Source organism: Muscardinus avellanarius, assembly GCF_963383645.1.
Source record: "Muscardinus avellanarius genome assembly, chromosome: 18".
NCBI classification, from domain to species: domain Eukaryota; kingdom Metazoa; phylum Chordata; class Mammalia; order Rodentia; family Gliridae; genus Muscardinus; species Muscardinus avellanarius.
This window is the reverse complement of record NC_137804.1, coordinates 41,997,533-42,018,915: the sequence shown is the minus strand read 5'-3', so window position 1 is coordinate 42,018,915 and position 21,383 is coordinate 41,997,533. Positions and strand designations below refer to the sequence as shown.

General features: G+C 52.7%; 1 protein-coding gene across 1 annotated transcript in view; it reads left to right on the top strand.

Moving 5' to 3' along the window:
• Positions 1-20,605: 20,605 nt before the first annotated feature.
• Positions 20,606-21,383, top strand: part of COMP (cartilage oligomeric matrix protein) — a gene marked incomplete at both ends in the record, with an annotated part of 9,631 nt that continues 8,853 nt past the window's right edge. The window contains 2 exons of the mRNA XM_080715963.1: positions 20,606-20,684; positions 20,819-20,904. Coding sequence (XP_080572089.1) covers positions 20,606-20,684; positions 20,819-20,904 — 165 coding nt within the window. The remainder of the gene's footprint in view (positions 20,685-20,818; positions 20,905-21,383) is intronic.

The following is a 21,383-nucleotide window of genomic DNA, read 5'->3' as shown; positions in this document are numbered from 1 at the left end:
GCCCATTCTACCTCTGAGCGACACCCCCAGCCCTATTTTTTGGTTCTTTATTTTGAAACAGGGCCTCGCTGAGCAGCCAAGGCTGGCCTCGAACCGCGATCTTCCCGTCCCAGCCTCCCGAATGTGCCCCTTGCACTCTATGGCTTGGTTCTTAGTATTCACAGTACCGGGAGTGGAACCCAGGGGTGTTCTACCTGGGGCTACACCCCAGTCCTTTGTTTGTATTATTGTTTGTTTATTTATTTATTTTGTGGTACTGGGGGTGGAACCCAGAGGCTTTCCACCTCCGGGCTATACTCCCAGACCTTTTTTTATATTTTATTTGGAAACAGGGTCTCACTAAGTTGCTGAGAGCCTCACTAAGTCGCTGAGGCTGGCTTCGAACCCGTGCGATCCTCCTGTCTCAGCCTCCCAAGCGTGGGGATTACAAGCGTGCACCACCACGCCCGTCTTTGTTTTTTATTTTATGGTTTTTTTTTTTTTTTTTTGCGGGTCTGGGGATGGAACCCAGGGGCATTCGACCTCCGAGCTACACCCCCTGCCCTATTTTTTTGATTCTTTATTTTGAAACAGGGTCTCACTGAGTTGCAGAGGGCCTCGCTAAGTAGCTGAGGCTGTCCGCAAGCCGCGATCCTCCTGTCTCAGCCTCCCGAATGCTGGGATGACAAGCGTGCGCCACCTCGCCCGGCTTTTATTTTTTATTTTGAAGCAGGTGTATACCACCATGCCCAGCTCAAAGCATCTTTTATTGTCTACATGCACTCGCATGTACAAAATGACATGATAGTACACTGGGACATATCTAACGCAAAAGTCAGTAATGGAGGAATGGACATGGTTCCTCATTAGTAAATACACTAAATGAAAATGGAGTAAACTCTCCACTTAAAAAGGCAGAGGCTGCCGAGTGTGGTGGCGCGCGCTTGTAATCCCAGCATTTGGGAGGCTGAGACAGGAGGATCCCTGTTTGTGGACAGCCTCAGCTACTTAGTGAGGCCCTTTGCGTTTCAAAATAAAGAATAAAAAATAGGGCTGGGAGTGTAGCTCGGAGGTAGAATGCCCCTGGGTTCCAGTACTGCAAAAAAAATCATATATATATATATATGAAGAATTGTTATTCATAACAGTTAAAAGGCAAACAAACAAAGAAAAAAAACCCACATCCCTACAAAGGGGCTGCATGTTTATGCCTCTCTGAATACATGTTGAAATCGGGCCCATAAAGGGGGATGGCATGGTAGGCGTAGCCCCCATGGGTGAAATTAGTGCCCTTTTAAGAGACTCCACAGAGCTAGGCAGCCCCTCTGCCCTGTGAGGACACAGAGGTGCTGTCTATGAACCAGATGCTAGACCCTCACCAGACCTGGACTCCACCAGTGCTGTGGTCCTGGGCTTCCAGCCTCCAGGACTGTGAGCAACATTTATTTGTGATGTTTTGAAACCACCCCGGCTGTGCGCTTCTATTCTAGCCGCACCCAGGAGGCTAAGTCACAGCCCGCATGTCCGTCTCCTGACGAACGCATGCACACAATGTGGTCCAGCCACACCGTGGAGCATTACTCAGTCGTAAAAAAGGATGAAGCCACTAACGGCTGCTATAACATGGTTGAGCCTGGAAAACGCAAAGCTGAGTTTTAGAAGCCAGACAGAAAAAGCCAGACATGTTGGGGCACGCCTGAAATTCTGGTACTTGGGAGGCTGAGATAGAAGGATTGCAGGTTCAAATCCAGCCCCAGCAACTTAGCAAGGCCCTTCGCAACTTAGTGAGGCCCTGTTTTAGAATAAATAATAAAAATGAGAACAGAGGGTATAGCTTGGAGGAGAATGCCTCTGGGTTCCATCCCAGACCCACCAAAAAAAAAATATATATATATATATATATATACACACACACACACACACACACACACACACACACAACACACACATGCCCCAATACCACCAAAAATAATTAAAAAAAAAACAGGTGAGGTAGCACATGCTTGTAATCCCAGTACTTGGGAGGCTGAGACAGAGGAATGGCAGGTTCAAAGCCAGCCTTGACAATTTAGCAAGGCTCTCAGTAACCTAATAAAACCCTATTCCCAAAGAAGAAATAAAACCGGGCTGGGGTGTAGCTTAGAGGTAGAATGCCTCTGGGTTCAATCCCCAGTACATAAATAAAAAATAAAGAGGGCTGAGGGTGTGGCTCAGAAGTAGAATGCCAGTAGGTTCAATCCCCAGTACCAGAAAGAAAGAAGAAAGAAAGAGAGAGAGAAAGGAAGGAAGGAAGGAAGGAAGGAAGGAAGGAAGGAAGGCAGGCAGGCAGGCAGAGCATGGCACGCAGCTGTGTTGCGGACACGGCTGGCTGCAGACGGGCCGTCACTGGGGCAGGCCAGCTGTCATGTCTGCCCAGCCCTGCGCTTGCTGCGCGGCCTCTCTGCAAGGCCTTGGCCTCTCTGCCTCCCCTGTGGACTGGGACCCCAGTGCCAACGCCCTGTAGTTTGACAGTGACGCGCGTGTCAGGCGAGGGCTTGCTCCTGGCCGGCCCCTGTCTCTCCTTTGTCCCCATTTTAACAATCTACCATTGAAACGAGCATTTCCAACCACGCAGACGTCCTCTCGGGTCTCCCCTGCAGGCCCCTCGTCTCCCAGCCCAGGCCGGATTCCAGGGAGAAGCGGGCCCCCCAAGCTGGTCCCCCCAGGTGACCAAGTCCAACCTAGACACACCCCGGAGCCCCAAGTCCCGACTTCACAACCCTGCCCTGCGCCCAGCCCCTCGCTCCAAGGCGGCCGTCCAATCCTAGAAAACGGAATTTTTCTCTTGCACCAAGAGATGTCCCTGGAGAGCCAGCGGCGGCCCTGGCCGCGGAGAGGCACATTCCCCAGGTCTGGGAAAAGCCGCTGGGCATCCCCGCCGCCCCTCCCAGCTGCCCGCCACGGAGCCCGGGAGTGGTGTGGACGCCGCCCCGCCTGCAGAGAGCTGGCCAGCCAGCTGGGCCCCGACTCCTTCACCTCAGGTCCAGCAACAGTGGACGCTTGTGAGTTTCAGGTGCCCCCTCCGCAGACCCCCGTCGATGCTTCAAAGACGTGCCTGTGGCACACAGGCGCCTGGGAGGGGCAGAGAAAAATGGGTGCGTGTGTTCACGCCCTCCCTCCCCTCTTTGAATGGCCCCTTTGAAGACGACCACTGATCTCAGAAAGTGCTGCCTGTGGAGGGGAATGCAGGCGGCCCGGCTCTAAGGCCACAGGTTGCTTTTTTGGGGACACGCCGCCGGAGCATCAGGAAGGTAGGTTCAGGCTGGATCTCAAAGGTGGAATTTCCCTGTGGCTGTTTTAGGAGGTGTGGGGGAAGGAAAGTAAATCACACCTCGCGGTGGCCGCCCCGTGCGCAAACTGAGGGCCGCGGACAGGGACCTTCTCGGCCTCGGTCAGAGATGGACAGGAAGCAAGCCTCTTAGAAATAAGGAACCGGTGCACTGCGTTAGAAGGTGACCGGGATCGAAGGGGAGCTGGACCCTGTCCCCACGGCTAGGACGGCTGCCGACCGAGACGCCGAGGGTACAGCCCGGCAGCACCGAGCATTAAACACAGGACCGCCACAGTGCCCAAAAGCTCCTCGGTCTAGATCCCAAAGGGGTGAAAACAGGGACTCAGACAAATTTGGGGGCTTAGATGTTCACTTCTAAAAGTGGAAACTAGCCGGGCGTGGTGGCCCATGCTTGTAATCCCAGCATTCAGGAGGCTGAGACAGGAGGGATTGCAGTTTGAGGACAGCCTCAGCTACTTAGGCCATTTGCAACTCTTTTTTTTTTTTTTTTTTTTTTTGGTGTGGTACTGATACGCTCCCAGACCTATTTTATATTTTTTATTTGGAAACAGTCTCTTAAGCCAGTGCGGCTGGCTTCGAACCTGCACGATCCTCCTGTCTCCGCCTCCCAAGCGCGGGGATTACAGGCGTGCGCCACCACGCCCGGCTGACACTGTTTCAAAAGTTAAAAAGGCGCTGGGCGTCCATTGGCACACGCTTGCAATCCCAGCGCTTGGGAGGCTGAGACAGGAGGATCACAGGTTCACAGCCAGCCTCTGCTACTTAGTGAGGCCCTCTGCAACTTAGTGACACCCTGTTTCAAAATGAATAAAAAATAGGGGTCAGGGGGTGTAGCTTGGAGGTCGAATGCCTCTGGGTTCCATCCCTACACCTGCAGGGGGGAAAAAAGTAAAAAAGACTAAAAAATAGGGCTGGGGATGTGTAGCTTGGAAGTAGAATGCCCCTGGATTCCATCCCCAGTACGGAAAAAAAAAAAAAAAATAGAAACAAGCCGTATGTTGGTGGCGCACACTTGTAATCCCAGTACTTGGGAGGCTGGGACCGGAGGATCGCGGTTTGCGGACAGCCTCAGCTATTTAGGCCCTTCGCAACTCAGTGAGACCCTATTTCAAAAATAAAGAATAAGCCCAGCGTGGTGCACACGCTTGTCATCCCCACGCTTGGGAGGCGGAGACAGGAGGATCGCGCAGGTTTGAAGCCATCTGTGCTGGCTTAAGAGACCCTGTTTCCAAATAAAAATATAAAATAGGTCTGGGAGAGTAGCCCGGAGGTAGAAGTGCTTTCAGGAACCCCAGTACCACCAAAAATAAGTAAGTAAGTAAGTAAGTAAATAAATAAATGAAAATAAAGAAGCCGGGCATGGTGGCACACGCTTGTAATCCCGTGCTTGGGAGGCAGAGACAGGAGGATCGCGCAGGTCCAAAGCCAGCCTCACTGGCTTAGGAGACCTGTTTCCAAATAAAAAAAATATAAAAAATAGATCTGGGAGTGTAGCCTGGAGGTAGAAGGGTTTCCAGGAACCCCAGTACCACCAAAAAATAAGAAAGAAAGAAAGAAAGAAAGAAAGAAAGAAAGAAGGAAAGAAAGAAAGAAAATTGGGCAGGGGGGTGTAGCTCTGAGGTCAAATGCCTCTGGGTTCCATACCCAGACCCACAAAAAAAAAAAAAAAAAAGGGGCTGGGGTGGAGCTTGAAGGTAGAAGGGCCCTGTGTTCAATCCCCAGTTCTAAAAAAAAAAAAAAAAAAAAGTGGAAACAATGCAAAGGCCACAAGAAATAAATAAGTAAACGAAATTGTCTATACAGCGGAATATTATTCAGCCATGAAAAGGAACAAAGCATTGACATATAATGGAGATGAAATTTGAAAATGTGACGCTGAGTGACAGAAGCCAGACACAGAAGGCCACACAGCGTGCGACCCCATTGGCATGATGAGGCCAATGCAGGGAAACTCAGAGAGAAGAAAGCAGATTGGTGGTTGCCAGAAACCATGGGAGGGGAGTGGGCCCAGCTGCTGACGGGGAAGAGATTCCATATGGGGGTGGAATGTTCTAGAACTAGGCAGAGGTGGCGTTTGCACACTGTGAGTACATTTTGTGTGTGTTTGTGTTTGTTCGTTTGTTTTGTACTAGGGGTTGAACCCAGGAGCATTCTGCCTCAGAGCCATACCCCCAGCCCTATTTTATTTTTTATTTAAAAAACACAATCTAAGTAGCTGAGGCTGTCCTCAAACCTGCGCTCCTCCTGTCTCAGCCTCCCAGGTACGGGGATTGCCCCGGCCTCCTTAAGTCCACTGTCACGTGATCAATTGTATGTTATCTGAATTTCTCCTCCCTTAAAAACCAGGAAACTGCTTTTGGACTCGCTCAGAAGGGGTTTGCTGTTCACTTTCCTCCTGGGACCCTCTCAGGCAAGCCATTCCCCGCCCGGGCCGGCTCCGTGACAAGGGGGTGATTTGGGACCCCCTTCCACCCTCCTGCCATCTCCCCAAGGGTGGGGGACACCCTTCCTCCTCCACAGACTCCCCGGCATCTGACCCAGAGGTGCAGACACAGAAGCCCGGCAGATGTTTGTCAAGTGAATAAACGATTGCAAGTGTGTCGGCGCCAAGCTTTACCTCTGCCTCCTGAACGGACGGACTGCCTTCCAGTCGGGCCTGGCGGGAGCGACCGTGGCAGACTGTAGGACCCAGGCCTCCGGGCGCCGGGGCCGCTCGGGGTGACCGGGCCTTTCCACTCTGCGGTCTGGTTTCCGGCCCCAACAGCCATAAAATCACCCCGCATTGGCTGGAAAATTTTTCCTTTAATATATTCCTGAAGGCGCTGGCAGTGCCTGGGAGGAAAATTCCAAAGTAATAGAGAGGTCCTCGGCCTCCTCAGAGTCCAGGAGGGGGTGGCCGGCCAGACGGAGGCTTTCTGGAGACCCGTGGCTGGATCCAGGGGAGGCCTGGGGTCCAGGCGGGGAGGCTCCCACAGGTGGCCGGACCTCCCTGGGCCCTGCAGCGTGGACCGTGGGTGGCCTCGCCATTCCGAGGCAGCAGCTCCGCAGGAATTTGTCTAAAAGTGCCTGGAAGCCGGGCATGGTGGGCACGCTTGTAATCCCAGCATTCGGGAGGCTGAGACCTGGAGATTCGCGGTTCGCAGACAGCCTCAGCTACTTCGTGAGGCCCTCTGCAACTCAGTGAGACCCGGTTTCAAAATAAAGAATAAAAAATAGGGCAGGGGGTGTAGCTCGGAGGTCGAATGCCCCTGGATTCCATCCCCAGACCTGGAAAAAAAATAAAAAAATAAAGAATAGCCGGACATGGTGGTACACGCTTGTAATCCCCATGCTTGGGAGGCTGAGACAGGAGGATCACGCAGGTTCGAAGCCAGACTGAGCTGGCTTAAGAGACCCTGTTTCCAAATAAAATATAAAATAGGTCTGGGAGTGTAGCCCGGAGGTAGCAGGGTTTCCAAGAACCCTAAAACCACAAAAAATATAATAATAATAAATAAATAATAATAATAAATAGCCGGGCGTGGTGGCACACGCTTGTAATCCCCGCACTTGAGAGGCGGAAACAGGAGGATCGCACAGGTTCGAAGCCAGCCGCGCTGGCTTAAGAGACCCTGTTTCTAAAAATAGAAAGTGTAAAATAGGTCTGGGAGTGTAGCCCCGAGGTAGATGGGCTTCCAGGAACCCCAGTACCACCAAAAAAAAAAAAAAAAAAAAGAATAAATAAAAAATAAAAAATAGGCCAGGGGGTATAACTCGGAGGTAGAATGCCCCTGGGTTCCATCCTCAGTACCGCAAAAAAATAAAAAAGAAAAAGTCTTGCCAAGTTGCTGAGAGCCTCGCTAAGTAGCTGAGGCTGGCCTAGAACATGCAATTCTCCTGTCTCAGCCTCCCACATACTGGGATTGTAGGCGTGAACTACCATGCCAGGCTGCCCCCGCTGATTCTTATTCCCCAATCCCAGCTAAGAGGTCCCTCCTCGTGGCCCCTGTAGCTGCTTGAGTAACCCCCCCCCCCGTACCGTCACGACTCCGACCACCCTGACACCTACTGAGGGCAAAGTGATGAGTTATAAAACCCGGGGGCTGCGGGGAGACTTGGAGGGCTGCGATGTTCCCAGCCTGTTGAGACAGACACATCCGTCTGTGGAGAAAACACCAGCCCCACCTGCTGTCAGGTGGGGTGGGAGGCACCGGGGTAACCTAGTCCCAAGCCCTTGAAACCAACAAGGATCATTTCAAACAATGAAAAGTGGAGGCCGAGGCTGTCGGATTGCAAGTTAGAGGTCAGCCAGGCACCTTAGCCAGACCCTGTCTTAAAATAAAACACAAAACAGGCTGGGGTGGAGCCCAGTGGTAGAGTGTCCTGGGTTCCGACCCTAGTACCACACAAAATAACAACCGAAAAAAAAAAAAATCTAATAGGGAGCCAAAGAGGGTGTGTGGCCAGGAAAGGAACATGGGCCGGCTTATTCTGAGACGTCCCCTTGGTAGCTGCCTCGGGGAGGAAGCCGGGGACTGTCCGGGCAGGAGGTGGTGGTGCCAGGAGGCAGAAGTGTTTTGATTTATATGTTTTCCAGAACAATTAGACAGGACCTGTCGGGTGTGCTCAGGAGGGAGGAGGGGAAGGAGGCTCAAATGGCCAGCCGGCCCCGGGGCCAGCACTGCGGGGACACTGGGTTGTTGACTGAGACAGAGGGATGGGGCAGAGCATCAGGGCCGGGTCACACTGGAAGTGTCTGTGCTGGATTCACACATCTGGGCTGCGCTGGCTGGGCTGCAGATGTGATCGTGGGCCTCATGGGTAAAGAGTGAATGACCTTCAAAGACCAGGCCTGGGTGGCGTCCACTGGGGAGAGGGGCAGAGGGCCTGGGACCAAGCCCTTGACCCCAACTTCAGTGCAGACAGGAGGGTCCATGGTTCCCATCCCGGATCTTTTCGTCCTGGCGGGAACCCAGTCCAGATGTGCAGCTGGACTCAGCTCGTGTGGTGTGGGGAGGCCCGGTGGCCCAGGCATGCAGCGGGTCCACCCTCCGTGTGGCCTGGCTGGACGAGGGGGCCAGAGAGCCTCGGTTTTGAGTCTCTGGCTGAAACTGCAAAGGTTAAAAAAACACTCACCACCGGCCAAGACATCGCCCCTCCAAGACATTAATCCTAGCGCCAGGCAGGAAAAAACAGGCCAGCCCACAGGCCCTGCTGAGGGGCAGGAGTGGACTTGGGTTCAGGAGAGCAAAAAGCTGACACTCAATATCTCTCTGGCCATGAGGGATGACTGTTTCTCATCTGGAATACAGGGCCTCTACTCTAGAGTTGTGCACATATGCTGGAGCAACAGCAGCCCCTTTGCGTCCACCAAGAGAGGTTGGCCCCGCACTCGGCGCCACCCAGGCAGGCAGTTGGGGCAGGACCTGATGGGCCAGGGTTGTCCAGACCTTGGGTCTCAGATTTTTTTTGTGTGTGTGTGTGGTACTGGGGATGGAACCCAGGGGCATTCTACCTTCGAGCATAATCCCCAGCCCTATTTTTATTCTTTTTTTTAATCTTTTTTTTTTTTTTTTTTGTGGGTCTGAGAATGGAACCCAGGGGCATTTGACCTCCAAGCTACACCCCTTGCCCATTTTTTTTTTTTTTGGTTGTACTGAAGTTCCTGGAAACCCTTCTATTTCCGGGCTACACTCCCAGACCTATTTTATACATTTTTATTTGGAAACAGGGTCTCCCAGCATTTGGGAGGCTGAGACAGGAGGATCGCAGTTCACAGACAGCCTCAGCTACTAGTGAGGCCCTTTGCAACTCAGTGAGACCCTGTTTCAAAAAATAAAAAGACTAAAAAGTAGGGGTGGGGTGTAGCTCAGTGGTAGAATGCCCCTGGGCTCAATCCCCAGTACGACAAATAATAATAATAATAAAAAATAAAACAACTGGAATAAAGCCAGGTGTGGTGACACACACTTGTAATCCCAGTACTTGGGAGCCTGAAACAGGACTGTCACCAGTTTGAGGCCTCAGGAAGTAGTGAGCCTCTCATCAACTTAGTGAGACTCTGTTTCTAAATAAAAACAAAATAGGATTAGCTGAGCGTGGTGGCGCTTGCTTGTAATCCCAGCATTCGGGAGGCTGAGACAAGAGGATCCAGGTTCGCCAACAGCCTCAGCTACTTAGTGAGGCCCTCTGCAGCTCAGTGAGACCCTGTTTCAAAATAAAGAATACAAAATAGGGCTGGGAGTGTAGCTCAGAGGTCAAATGCCCCTGGGTCCCATCCCCAGTACCACAATAAATAAATAAATATAGAAATAAATATAGAAATAAATACAGAAATAAAAATGAAATAGGACTGAGGGTGTGGCTCAGAGATAGAATGTCCCTAGGTTTAATTCCCAGTACCAAAATAAATAAATAAAAGGCGAAATAGTATTTACATGGAAACTATGCATATCTTCGTACAGACTATTTATTTATTTATTTGCATTACTTAGGATGAACCTGGGGCTTTACCCGTGCTTTGCAAGGGTTCTACCACTGAGCTGAAGCCCCGGCCCATTTGTTTGTTTGTTTGTTTGTTTGTTTATATTTGCCGTACTGGAGATGGAACCCAAAGGTATTCTACCTCTGAGCTACACGCCCAGCCCTATTTTATTTTATTTTATTTGGTGGTACTAGGGTTCCTGGAAACCCTTCTACCTCCGGGCTACACTCCCAGACCTATTTTTATACTTTTTAATTTGGAAACAGGGTCTCTTAAGACAGCATGGCTGGCTTCGAACCTTCGAGATCCTCCTGTCTCCACCTCCCAAGCGCGGGGATTACAAGCGTGCGCCCACCACACCCGGCTCCAGCCCTATTTTTTATTCTTTATTTTGAAACAGGGTCTCACTGAGTTGTAGAGGACTCACTCAGTAGCTGAGGCTCTCTGCGAACTGCCATCCTCCCATCTCAGCCTCCCAAATGCTGGGGTTACAAGTGTGCCTTCCCTCCAAAAACAAAAACAAAAAAACAAAACAAAAGCTGCCATAGTGCCATAGTGCCACACTTGTAATCCCAGTACTTGGGAGGCTGAGTCAGGAGAAAGGCAGTTTCATGGCTGGCCTCAGGAACTTAGTGAGACAGGGGTTCAAAAACCCAAAAAGAGCCGGGCGTGGTGGCGCACACTTATAATCCCAGCATTCGGGAGGTTGAGACCGGAGGATTGGGGTTCGCGGACAGCCTCAGCTACTAAGTGAGGCCCTCCGCAACTCAATGAGACCCTGTTTCAAAATAAAGAATAAAAAAAAAAAAATTGGGCAGGGGGTGTAGCTCGGAGGTAGAATGCCTTTGGGTTCCATCCCCAGACCTGTAAAAAAAAAAAAAAAAAGGAATGAATGCAATGTAAATGCTGGCTACTAGTGTCTGTCCATCCATCCGTCTATCCATCCACCCACCCACCCATCCATCTTATCGACCCACGGCTCCATTTACCCACTCACCCTTACCCACCTGCCACTCATCCACCTCTGCTGATGGCACATGTCTGTGTGTTGCTGGGGACCCCGTGGGGAGCACAGGGGTGGCTTGGTCTAGTGGGGGAGGCAGCCATTATCACGTGTGACCCAGTACTGCCCGTGCGGCACGCTGTGGGGAGGGCACGGTGGCCAGAAGAGGCAACCGTAATGCCGTGGGGGGGCTTGGAGGGACAGCGCGCCGGAGCTGCGCAGCCCAGGCGGAGGGTGCACGGGCGCCCTGGGCCCCGGCCCTGCTGCGCCTGCGGCCTTGAGGGTCTGGACAGCCACATCCCCACCGGCGCCGAGGCTCCCTTCCCTGCAGCCCCGTGCCCTTCTTCCCTGCCACGAGCTCCCATGACCTCTCTGCCCACAAGGCCACTCACAGGGCCTCGTAGCCAAGACCGTCCCACCAGTGGGCTGGGGCACAGGGTCAGGCTCCATCCGGTGGATGTAGTGATTTAAATTCATCCAACCCATCAATAAACATTTATTGGGCACTTACTGTGTACCAGTCTTGGGCCAGGGCTCTTCCTTGCCCAGCCTGGGTCCCTGCCCCGTGGGTAAACAGGCCACCCTTTGCCATCCATCAGCCTCTGAACAAGGCCTCCTGTGACTGGCCAGCGGGGGTGAGAGAGGGTGGGGAGGGATGCGGTCGGGAGGGGCTCCAGGCCCTGAGTCCTCCCAGGCGCCTCTCCCCAGGCGGAGCTGCGGGACCAGACCCGCTCCTGCGGTTGGGCTGTGGGTGAAACGGAGCAGTTAGGACACGCAGCATCTCTGAGCCTCGGTTTGACCACCTGTAGAGTGCTGGAGTGCTAAGTACCTTCCAGGTCCCGCTGTCCCTCTGTGCCCTGGTTCCCAGGGCCCCACAATGCCCCAATCCACAGATACTCAAGCACATTCTATAATATGCCACAGGCCGGGCGTGGTGCAGCATGTCTGTAATCCCAGGACTTGAGAGGCTGAGACGAGGTGATCACAGGTTTGAGGCCAGCCTTGGCAACCTAGAGGGACCCTGAGCTATTTAGTGAGACCCTGTTTCAAAATAAAGAGTAAGCCGGGCGCGGTGGCCTACGCTTGTCATCCCAGCATTCGGGAGGCTGAGACAGGAGGATCGCGGTTCAAGGACAGCCTCAGCTACTTACTGAGGCCCTCTGCAACTTACTGAGACCCTGTTTCAAAATAAAGAATAAAAAATAGGGCAGGGGGTGTAGCTGGGAGGTTGAATGCCCCTGGGTTCCATCCCCAGACCCATAAATAAATAAATAAAAAATAAAAAGACTAAAAAAAAAAAAATAGGGCTGGGGGTGTAGCTCAGAGGTACAAAGCTCCTGGGTTCCATCCCCAGTAGTGCAAAAAAAAAAAAAAAAAAAAAAAACCCCAAAAACACTGATACAAAGAAAATGCTGGCCGGGGTGGTGGCGCACGCTTGTAATCCCCGCGCTCGGGAGGCGGAGACAGGAGGATCGCGCAGGTTCGAAGCCAGCCGCGCGCGCTGGCTTAGGAGACCCTGTTTCCAAATAAAAATGTAAAAATAGGTCTGGGAGTGTACCCCGGAGGTAGAAGGGCTTCCAGGAACCCCAGTACCACCAAAAATAAATAAATAAATAAATAAATAAGTAATAAAAAAAATAAAATTTATAAAGAAATTGTAGCCAGGCGTGGTGGCGCACGCTTGTAATTCCCATGCATGGGAGGTGGAGACAGGAGGATCATGCAGGCAGGTTCGAAGCCAGCCGCACTGGCTTAAGAGACCCTGTTTCCAAATAAAAATATTTTAAAAAAATAGTTCTGGGAGTGTAGCCCGGAAGTAGAAGAGTTTTCAGGAACCCTAGTACCACCAAAAAAAAAAAAAAAAAAAGAAAAAAAGAAAAAGAAATTGTGCTGCAATATAGCTTGGAGGTAGAATGCCCCTGGGCCCTGGGTTCAATTATGGTACAAAAAAAAAATTACACACACGCACGCACACACGGTTGTGGCTTAGTGGTTAGCACTTGCCACGTATGCACAAGGCCCTGGGATCCATTCCCACCACTGTAAAACTTCATTCATTAATTAAAAAGTACATATCTGTGCCGGGCTTGGTAGTGCACGCTTGTAATCCCAGCATTCGGGAGGCTGAGACTGGAGGATCGCGGTTCGCGGACAGCCTCAGCTACTTAGTGAGGCCCTCTGCAACTCAGTGAGACCCTGTTTCCAAATAAAGAATAAAAATTAGGGCAGGGGATGTAGCTTGGAGGTCGAATCCTCCTGGGTTCCATCCCCAGACCCAAAAAAATAAAAATAGGGTTGGAGGTATAGCTTGGAGGTAGATGCCCCTGGGTTCAATCCCCCGTACTGCGGAAAAAAAAAAAAAAAGGGGGTGTGGCTCAGAGGTAGAATGCCTTTGGGTTCCATCCAGACCAACAAAAAATAAAGAAAGAATTAAAAAAAAATAGGGCTAGGGGTGTAGCTGGGAGGTAGAATGCCCCTGGGTTCAATCCCCAGTACCACACACAAAGAAAAGAAGAAGAAGAAGAAGAAGAAGAAGAAGAAGGAGGAGGAGGAGGAGGAGGAGGAGGAGGAGGAGGAGGAGGAGGAGGACTGTGCGCCACTGCCCATCACGATGAACCCTTGACTTCTGAGGCTTTGCCGCGAACAGAATGAGAAAACCTGCTAATGCCTCGTGGAGGTTTCAGGCACTAGGCACTTGTTCAATTAATTGTAGCCACCATATTTACTGTTGATGTCATCTTCTGTTTTTGGTACTAGGGATTGAACCCAGGGGTATTTTCTATCTGAGCTGCAGCTCCAGCCCTTTTTAAAAATTTACTTAAGGAAGTTGGGTGTGGTGGCGCACGCTTGTAATCCCAGCATTCGGGAGACTGAGACCGGAGGATCGCAGTTCGCTGACAGCCTCAGCTACTTAGTGAGGCCCTCTGCAACTCAGTGAGACCCTGTTTCAAAAAAAGAAAAGAAAAAAAGACTAAAAAATAGGGCTGAGGGTGTAGTTCGGAGGTATAATGCCCATGGGTTCCGCCCTCAGTACTGAAAAAATAAATTATTTAAGAGCTGGCATGCATGGTGGTGTATACCTGTAATCCCAGTATTTGGGAGGCTGGAATAGGAGGATTGTAGGCTCAAAGCCAGCCGCAGCAACTTAGTGAGGCTCTCAGCAACCTAGGGAGACCCTGTTTCAAAATAAAGAATAGGCCGGGCGTGGTGGCGCACGCTTGTAATCCCCGCGCTTGGGAGTCGGAGACAGGAGGATCGCGCAGGTTCGAAGCCAGCCGCGCTGGCATAAGAGACCAAGTTTCAAATATATAAAATAGGTCTGGGAGTGTAGCCAGAGGTAGAAGGGCTCCCAGGAACCCCAGTACCACCAATAAATAAATAAATAAATAAAGAAAGAAAGAAAGAAAGAAAGAAAGAAAGAAAGAATAAAAAATAGGGCTGGGGCTGTAGCTTAGAGGTAAAATACCTCTGGGTTCTATCACTAATACCGGAAAAAAATTATTTACATTTTTTTTTTTTTGGTATTAAAAGTTGAAGTCGGAGGCGTTTTACCTCTGAGCTACACCCCCAGTCCTACTTTATTTTTTTTATTTAGAAACAGGGTCTTACTAAGTTGCTGAGGGACCTTTCTACATTGCTGAGCCTGGCCTCAAACCTTCAATCCTCCTGTCTCAGTCTCCCAAGTACTGGGATCACAGGAGTGAGCCACTGTGCCCAGCTCCTGTTGCCTTCTTGCAGAGAGAGCCTGAAATGCTTGGGGACAGCCTGGGGCCTGAGGAAGTGACCTCGGGGAGTCCGGGCGGGTTCTCAGGACTCTGTGCTGTGACCCCCACCCCACCCCGTGGCTGGCCTTCTCCAGGAGCAGGCTGGGGCGGCTGTCTGAGGGAGGCAGGCTAAGTCTGGTCTCCTCTGCTCCGGACTTGGGGTGGCCAAGTGCCCCTCCCTTTTGCCCTAATGAATTCCCCAGACCTGGGTCTGCGGCTGGGCCCGCCCAGAGCCGGGCGGCTGCTTCCCGACACAGACATACTTTCCCTGGATTCAGGAGGGGGTGCCGGGCAGGAGGCAGGGAGCTGGGGGCGCCCGCATGTCTCTTGACCCAGAGTGCTGCTGCCAGGAAGGGCCCCTGGGGCCCCATCAACAGGCACGGCCCCGCTGCCCAGCCTGGCCGGGCTCCCGGAACCGCTGGGCCCGGCGTAGTGCAAAGCGGGAATGGCCGGGCGCCGGCCAGGAGGTCCAGGGCCCCCGAGCTAATGAGGGGCCCGACAGGCGTTTCTAGTCTGGATTCTGTCACTTAGGGGCAGGGAGGGTGTCTGTGTGCTTGAAAGGCGCGAGGTGTCACCTTTTCCAGCTCAAATCCTGGTTGTAAGACCTCAGCCTGTGGCCCCCTCCTCCAAGAAAAATATGAAAAAAAACTATATTGAAGCTGGGGAATGGTGGCGCACGCTTATAATCTCAGTACTGGGGAGGCTGAGACGGGAGGATCCGGGTTCGCGGCCAGCCTCAGCTACTTAGTGAGGCCCTCTGTAACTCAGTGAGACCCTGTCTCAAAATAAAGAATAAAAACTAGGACTGTGGGTGTAGCTCAGAGGTAGACTTCTTCTGGGTCCTATCCCCAGTACCTAAAAAAAGAAAAAAAAAAAAAAACTGAAAAGCCAGGCGTGGTAGCGTGCACGCTTGTAATCCCAGCATTTGGGAGGCTGAGACAGGAGGATGGCAGTTCAGGGATGGTCTCAGCCACTTAGCAAGTTCCCTCGCAACTCAATGAGACCCCGTTTCAAAAATAAAAAAGAGCCGGGCGTGGTGGCGCATGCTTGTAATCCCCGCGCTTGGGAGGCTGAGACAGGAGGATCGCATGGGTTCGAAGCCAGCCTCAGCTACTTAGTGAGGCTCTCAGCAACTTAGTGAGACCCTGTCTCCAAATAAAATATAAAAAAGGTCTGGGAGTACAGCCCGGAGGTAGAAAGCCTCTGGGTTCCACCCCCAGTACCATCAAAAAAAAAAATAATAATAAATAAATAAATAAAATAATAAAGAGACTAAAAATAGGGCTGTAGGTGTAGCTCAGAGGTATAATGCCCCTGGGTTCCATCCCCAATACCATAAAAAAAAAAAAACAAAACACACACACACACAAAAAAAAAACAACAAAAAACTAGATAAAGCCGGGCGTGGTGGCACACATGCTTTTAATTCCAGTACTCGGGAGGCTAAAACAGGAGGATCGAGGTTCACAGACAGACTCAGCTACTTAGTGAGGCTCTCTACAATTTAGTGAGACTCTGTTTCAAAATAAAGAATAAAAAAATCGGACTGGAGGTGTAGCTTGGAGGTAGAATCTCCCTGGGTTCCATCCCCAGTACCCTTCCCCCCAAAAAACTATATGAGATGTGGCAACGTATAAATTCCATATTATATAACCAGACTGATGTTGGAGCCAGGCCCTCAGCTAACCAGTTTCCACAGAACTGTCCATCCCTCACGGTTCACTTTTCCCAGCTGGCGCCTATCATCCCAGTACTTGGGAGCCAGAAGGATCACAAGTTGAAGGCCAGCCCCTGCAACTTAGCAAGACCCTGTTGCAAAATTTTAAAAATAGCCAGGCCAGGCGTGGTGGCGCACGCTTGTGATCCCAGCATTCAGGAGGCTGAGACCCGAGGATCACAGTTTGCGGACAGCCTCAGCTACTTAGTGAGGCCCTCTGCAACTCAGTGAGATGCTGTTTCAAAATAAAGAATAATAAAAAAAAAAAAATAGGGTGCCGGGCTTGGTGGCGCACGCTTGTGATCCCCGCGCTTGGGAGGCGGAGACAGGAGGATCGCACAGGTTCGAAGCCAGCTGCGCTGGCATAAGAGACCCTGTTTCCAAATAAAAAAATAAAAAAAATAGGTCTGGGAGTGTAGCCCGGAGGTAGAAGGGCTTCCAGGAACCCCAGAGCCAAAAAAAAAAAAAAAAAATAGCGTTGAAGGTGTCGCTTGGAGGTAGGATGCCCCTGGGTTCCACCCCAGTACTGCAAAAAAAAAAAAAAAAAAAAAAGGAAAGCCGGGCGTGGTGGCGCACGCTCGTCATCCCCGCGCTTGGAGGGCAGAGACAGGAGGATCGCGCAGGTTCGAAGCCGCGCTGGCTTAGGAGACCCTGTTTCCCAATAAAAATGTAAAAATAGGTCTGGGAGTGTAGCCCGGAGGTAGAAGGGCTTCCAGGAACCCCAGTACCACCAAAAAAAAAAAAAAAAAAAAAAAGTAAAAAATAGCCAGGCGTGGTGACGCATGCCTGTGGTCCCAGTACTTGGGAGGCTGAGGCAGGAGGATTGAAGGTTGGAGGACAGGCTCAACAGGCTTCTGAGACCCTGTTTCAAAACAAAAAATTTAAAAAAGGGCTAGAGGTAGAGTTCAGAGGCAGAATGCCCCTGGGTTCAATCAATCCCCAGTAAAATACACACACACACACACACACACACACACACACCTTTTGTGTGTGTGTGGTGCTGGGGATTGGACTCGGGACTTCTACCTTAAGCTACAACCACAGCCCTACTTTATATTTGTCTTTGAAATAGGGTCTCACTTGATTGATAAAAGTCTTACTACTTGCTGAGGCTGTCCTCGAACCCGCGATCCTCCTGCCCCAGTCTCCCAAGTACTGGGATTACAAGGGTATGCCGCCGCGCTTGGTTTACACACGTAATTTTAGAAATTAAAATAGGGTGTAAGCCGGGCATGGCGGCGCACGCTTGTAATCCCAGCATTCGGGAGGTTGAGAACGGAGGATCACCGTTCGAGTACAGCTCAGCTACTTAGAGAGGCCCTCCACACCTTAGGGAAATCCTGTTTCAAAATAAAGAATAAAGAGCCGGGCGTGGTGGTGCACACTTGTAATCCCCGCGCTTGGGAGGCTGAGACAGGAGGATCGCACAGGTTCGAAGCCAGCCCCAGCTACTTAGTGAGGCTCTCAGCAACTTAGTGAGATAAATAAAATATAAAATAGGTCTGGGAGTATAGCCCAGAGGTAGAAAGCCTCTGGGTTCCATCCCCAGTACCACACACACACACACAAAAAAAAAAAAGAATAAAAAAGAATAAAAAATAGGGCTGAGAATGTAGCTTGGAGATAGAATGCCCCTGGGTGTCATCCCTAGTTCCAAAAAAGAGAGAAAAAAAGAAAGAAAGAAAGAAAGAAGGAAAGAAAGAAAAAGTAAAAAATAGGGGTGGGGGTGTAGCTCAGAGGTAGAACGCCCCTGGGTTCCACTAAACCCAGGGGCGTTCTACCTAAGTCATACCCAGTTCTTTTTATTTTGCGGGTCTGGGGATGGAACCCAGGGGCATTGAGCCTCCGAGCTACACCCCTACCCTATTTTTTATTCTTTTTTTTTGTGTGTGTGGTACTGGGGGTGGAACCCAGAGGCTTTCTACCTCCGGGCTATACTCCCAGCCCTATTTTATATTTTATTTGGAAACAGGGTCTCACTAAGTTGCTGAGAACCTCACTAAGTAGCTGAGGCTGGCTTCGAACCTGTGGGATCCTCCTGTCTCAGCCTCCCAAGCGCGGGGATTACAAGCGTGCGCCACCACGCCCGGCTTCTATTTTTTATTCTTTATTTTGAAACAGGGTCTCACTGTTTCAAAGTCCCTGTGCCACCGCACCCGCCCTGCCCGCCGTGCTCTGCGTCGCCATGAGCTCGGGCCTCACTAAGTAGCTGAGGCTGTCCGCGAACTGCAATCCTCGACTCAGCCTCCCGGATGCTGGGATTACAAGCGTGCGCCACCACGCCTGGCTTATATTTTATTTGAAACAAGGTCTTTCTAAATTGTGGGGGGCGCTCCTGAACCTATAGTCCTCCTGTCCAGTCTCCCATGTGCCCCCCCCCGGCCCAGCTAGGGGTGACATTAATTATGAGAAACAGTAGCAATGTCAGTGATTGCAGGATTGCCGTCCCAGCTCAACAAACCCTTCAGTCTGTCCTCCGCACCCACCCCGACTCCTCGGGAGCCCCCATTTTGGGAGGGACCTTCCCAGCTGTCTAGGTGAGGGCTGGGTGGGAGCTGCCTGCCTGGAGCCAGGGACTTCGAGGAGGAGGGGTGTCATAGCTGGACTCTGGAGGGTACAGGAGGTGTCTGAAATGGTGGGCCGAGGAGGTACAAAGGCCCTTAGAGACACCGACAGTGCGTTTCTCTGTCATGCGAGGCCAGCGCTTGCTTCATACTTGGGAAGAGAGGGGTGTCTAGAAGGGGGATTTCAGGACTGGTGGGGTCCAGCAGGCCGGAGTGTGACACCGGGATGTCCTCTGGGTCTCCGCTGTCTCATCAAATCCTCAAGACGTCTGCTCTGCGGTCATCCCACTCTCTCCCAGCCAGGGCTGAGCCCACGTGTGTCCAAGCCCCAGCCCCGTGCCTGGCGGAGGGCTGGAGGCTGGCTTCCATGTGCGCCCGTCCCAGCTGCATGAGGCACACGCAAGCCCACTGGTCCTGCCGGAGTTGTGGTTTCCTGCGAACTCCAGGGCCGGCCCAGGGCGGCCCCCAGGTGTGCAGAGCGCCAAGCAAAACAGGAGGTGAGCTCATGGAGACGCAGAGCACGGCGGGCAGGGCGGGTGCGGTGGCACAGGGACCTCACTGAAAGCGCCTGGGCTGTGTTGGCAGCTCCCCTTTGCCCTCCCCCTCCAGGGCTGCCTTTCCTCTTCCACCTTCTGTGGCTCCCTGTTGCCCCAGGAAGATAACTAAGCCCGGCACACCACTGCCATTGCCCTTCCATAGCCTTATTTATCTCCCACTTCGTCCTGAGCCCCCAGATCTGAACACCCTGCCTGGCAGCCCAGGCTCATTCCTGCCTCGGGGCTTCTGCCCGTGCCATTCTCTCCACCTGGAACCATCTCTTTCTCTGGCTGTGGCTCCATGTGGTAGGCTAGAGGAATGTGAATTCGGGAAGGTGGGGAGGAAAGGAGCACTGGCTCCAGGAGTCCACGGTATTTTGTAGCTCATGAGTGTAGCTGGAGCCGGGCGTGCTAGCGCACGCTTGTAATCCCAGCATTCGGGAGGCTGAGACAGGAGGATCCGGGTTCGCTGACAACCTCAGCTACTTAGTGAGGCCCTTTGCAACTCAGTGAGACACGGTTTCAAAATAAAGAATAAAAAAGTAGGTCTGGTGGTCTGAGAGTGTAGCTCAGAGGTAGAATGCCCCTGGGTTCCATCCCCAGTACAAAAAAAAAGAGTGTAGCTGGAATGGTAACACTGGTTTGTAATCCTAGTATTTGGGAGGCTGAGACAGGAGGATGGAATTTCAAGGCCAGCTTCAGAAACTTAGTAATGCCTTCAGCAACTTGGTGAGACCCTGTTTCAAAATAAAAATAAATACAAAGTTGGGCAGGGCGTGGTGGCGCACACTTGTAATCCCAGCACTTCAGAGGCTGAGACGGGAGGATGGGAGGGGCGCCTCAGCAAATAGTGAGATGCTTATTAACCTAAGAAGACCTAGTTTCAAAAAAGTAAGAATCAGATAGGCTTGGGCGTGTGGCTTGGAGGCAGAACGCCCTGGGTTCCAGGCCCAGCATCACACAGCACACAAAAAGACCGGCTGTTCCTCAGCCTGGCACGCGGAGCCACTCAATAAAACAGCACATGGGAGGCGGCCTGACTCCCTCCCCGGGCCACGCAGGGCTCCGAGGTTCCCCGCGGGGCCTGATTCAGACTTGAACGCTGCGCCCAGGGCCGGCTGTTTACCTTGTGGCCGGAGCTGGGCAGGGCCGCGGTGGGCTGTCCCTGGGGCGGCCGCCCCGCGGGGATAAATAGGCCCGCGGGCTCGTGGGCAGCAGAGCCAGCCGCGCCCAGGGTCCCGCGCAGCCATGGGCCCCGCTGCCGCCTGCGCCCTGCTGCTCGCTCTGTCCGTCCTGGGCGCGTCTGGTCAGGGCCAGACCCCGCTAGGTGAGGCCGGCGCCCCCCGCCCACGGCCCCGGAGGGCCTCGGGTTCCGGGACTCCAGGGCCTGGGGGTGAAGACAGGGGTGGGCGTGGGGGGGTCCCCATCCCGACACCCCACCAGCGCCCCCTGTCGCCCCAGGCGGAGACCTGGCCCCGCAGATACTTCGGGAGCTACAGGAGACCAACGCGGCGCTGCAGGACGTGCGGGAGCTGCTGAGACAGCAGGTGCGGGCAGGGGGGAGCGCAGCCTGGGGCAGGTGGAGAGAAGGGGTCCTGCGATGCGGAGGGCCCGGAGGAGAGGAGCCAAAGGGGGCGGGAGGGTCTGTGGCTAAGGAGGCCTGCAAAGGGAGCAGGGACCCCGGGGAGAGGGATGGGCCCGCTAACCCGCCCCCCCCCAGGTAAGGAGTCCAGGAGAGGGGACCCCGGGGAGAGGGATGGGCCCGCTTACCTGCCCCCCCCCCCCGTAAGGAGTCCAGGAGAGGGGGCCCCGGGGAGAGGAATGGGCCCGCTTACCTGTCCCCCCCCAAGGAGTCCAGGAGAGGAGGCCCCGGGGAGAGGGATGGACCCGCTTACCTGCCCCCCCAAGGAGTCCAGGAGAGGGGGCCCCGGGGAGAGGGATGGACCCGCTTACCTGCCCCCCCAAGGAGTCCAGGAGAGGGGGCCCCGGGGAGAGGGATGGACCCGCTTACCTGCCCTCCCCCCGT